The 1,423-nt window shown below is 46.0% G+C and overlaps 1 protein-coding gene across 1 annotated transcript; it reads right to left on the bottom strand.

Annotated features, from left to right (window-relative positions):
* Positions 1-162: 162 nt before the first annotated feature.
* Positions 163-980, bottom strand: LOC119593878. The gene is given in 3 exon segments (XM_037942905.1): positions 163-218; positions 366-500; positions 503-980. Coding segments are annotated over 3 exon segments (609 nt in total). The 5' UTR covers positions 939-980; the 3' UTR covers positions 163-180.
* Positions 981-1,423: the final 443 nt, after the last annotated feature.

Here is a 1,423-nt window from a genome sequence, read left to right as displayed (position 1 = left end):
GGTGTAAATGACTGATGAAATAATGAAACACATATTATTAGCATAATATAATGATCCGTTAAAAAAGGAAAGAATTAGCGAATAAATGGAATTAAATAATCTTGGAAGACAAGGCGATGAAGTGATATGTCAGCGACCCGTCAGGAAGGTCCTTGGCGCAGGGTTTGGGGAAAGGCGCTGCTACACAGGGGCAGGGGAGCCCGTCGCCCACGCGTCCTCTGGAACCAAAGGATAACACGTCATATGCAGAAAATTAATGAATGAATATGCCGTTCAATTATCTAGCTTACTATTGTTTATGATGTGAGGTTAGACATAAAATACATAAAATGAAAAATATATAAATATTTGTGCACAAAGCTTACCTGAGTACCCATAGCTGGCGTTGACATCGTATGCAGCCAGAGTCTGTTGCATCATGGATATGTTGCATCCTCTCATAGCCATCTCCATCTTTAAGTTCTTAATTTCCTCTTCCGTTTTCTTAATACCAAGCCTCGTTGCTATTCCTCCCGCTCATCCTGATCCCTCTTCTTCTTCTGCTTTATCGCCAGCTGCCTGCGTTTCTCCAGCGCGGGGTCGTCTTGTTTCGGCCAGTCGTACATCTTGACTTTGCGTCTTCTGTTGCCGCCCGAGACGGAGGGGGAGAGGCCGCCCCCTAGTGCCGGGGCTTCCAAATAGTCGTCTGTGCTAAAAGCAAGTGCCTCCGACGCTTGGTACAGACTCGCCTCCTCAGCGGTCGGCTGCCCGAACGGATAAGACTGGTCGTAATAGGAGGCCGAATGGAGGTTCTCGGCGCTCTCCGCCATGCCATGAGGCCACATCTCAGGCTCGTGAAGAGAGGCGTTATAGCCGACGTCCTGCACGTAATACTTAGAAACAGAATAATCGTCCTGACCAAAGCCACTGTAGTAGCCTCCTTCGTAAGCTGGCTCCATGCTTGACAAAAGCGAGAGGGCAGATAGTACTTCTTTAGGCTGGTGTCCAATCCATCTGTGGTGCAAGTGACCCGAGAAGCCTCTTTTTAACATACGGGGACCATTGTTTCTACGAAGCTGTTAATGTCGACGTTTGGTTTCCTCGACGCCGCATCAACACTAACCCTTGGGAACCAGTGGTCTCGACAACGTTCCTTATCCTGTCCACCGGCCATCCACCTGCCGCCGTGGCTGACGCTTCTGCCATGTCTCTTAAGCAACGTTTTTTGTTGTTTATACTACCACATCCCGATGCCCTTTTAAATTGTTTTCCTGTCCATGTATATTTAGAATACGTTTAGAAAAAATGTATATGTGTACCGATAGAAAAGAACACTAATAAGTAAAGTTTTATAACCAAAATGTTCATGGAATGTGTATGACCGAGGGTCACATAATAATCAACGTAGTGGAAAAAAAAACTAAACACAGACAACGTTTTCGAA

Source organism: Penaeus monodon, chromosome 33, assembly GCF_015228065.2.
Source record: "Penaeus monodon isolate SGIC_2016 chromosome 33, NSTDA_Pmon_1, whole genome shotgun sequence".
In the NCBI taxonomy this organism is placed as follows: domain Eukaryota; kingdom Metazoa; phylum Arthropoda; class Malacostraca; order Decapoda; family Penaeidae; genus Penaeus; species Penaeus monodon.
The sequence above is the reverse complement of the archived record's forward strand: the minus strand, read 5'-3'. Positions and strand labels throughout refer to the sequence as shown.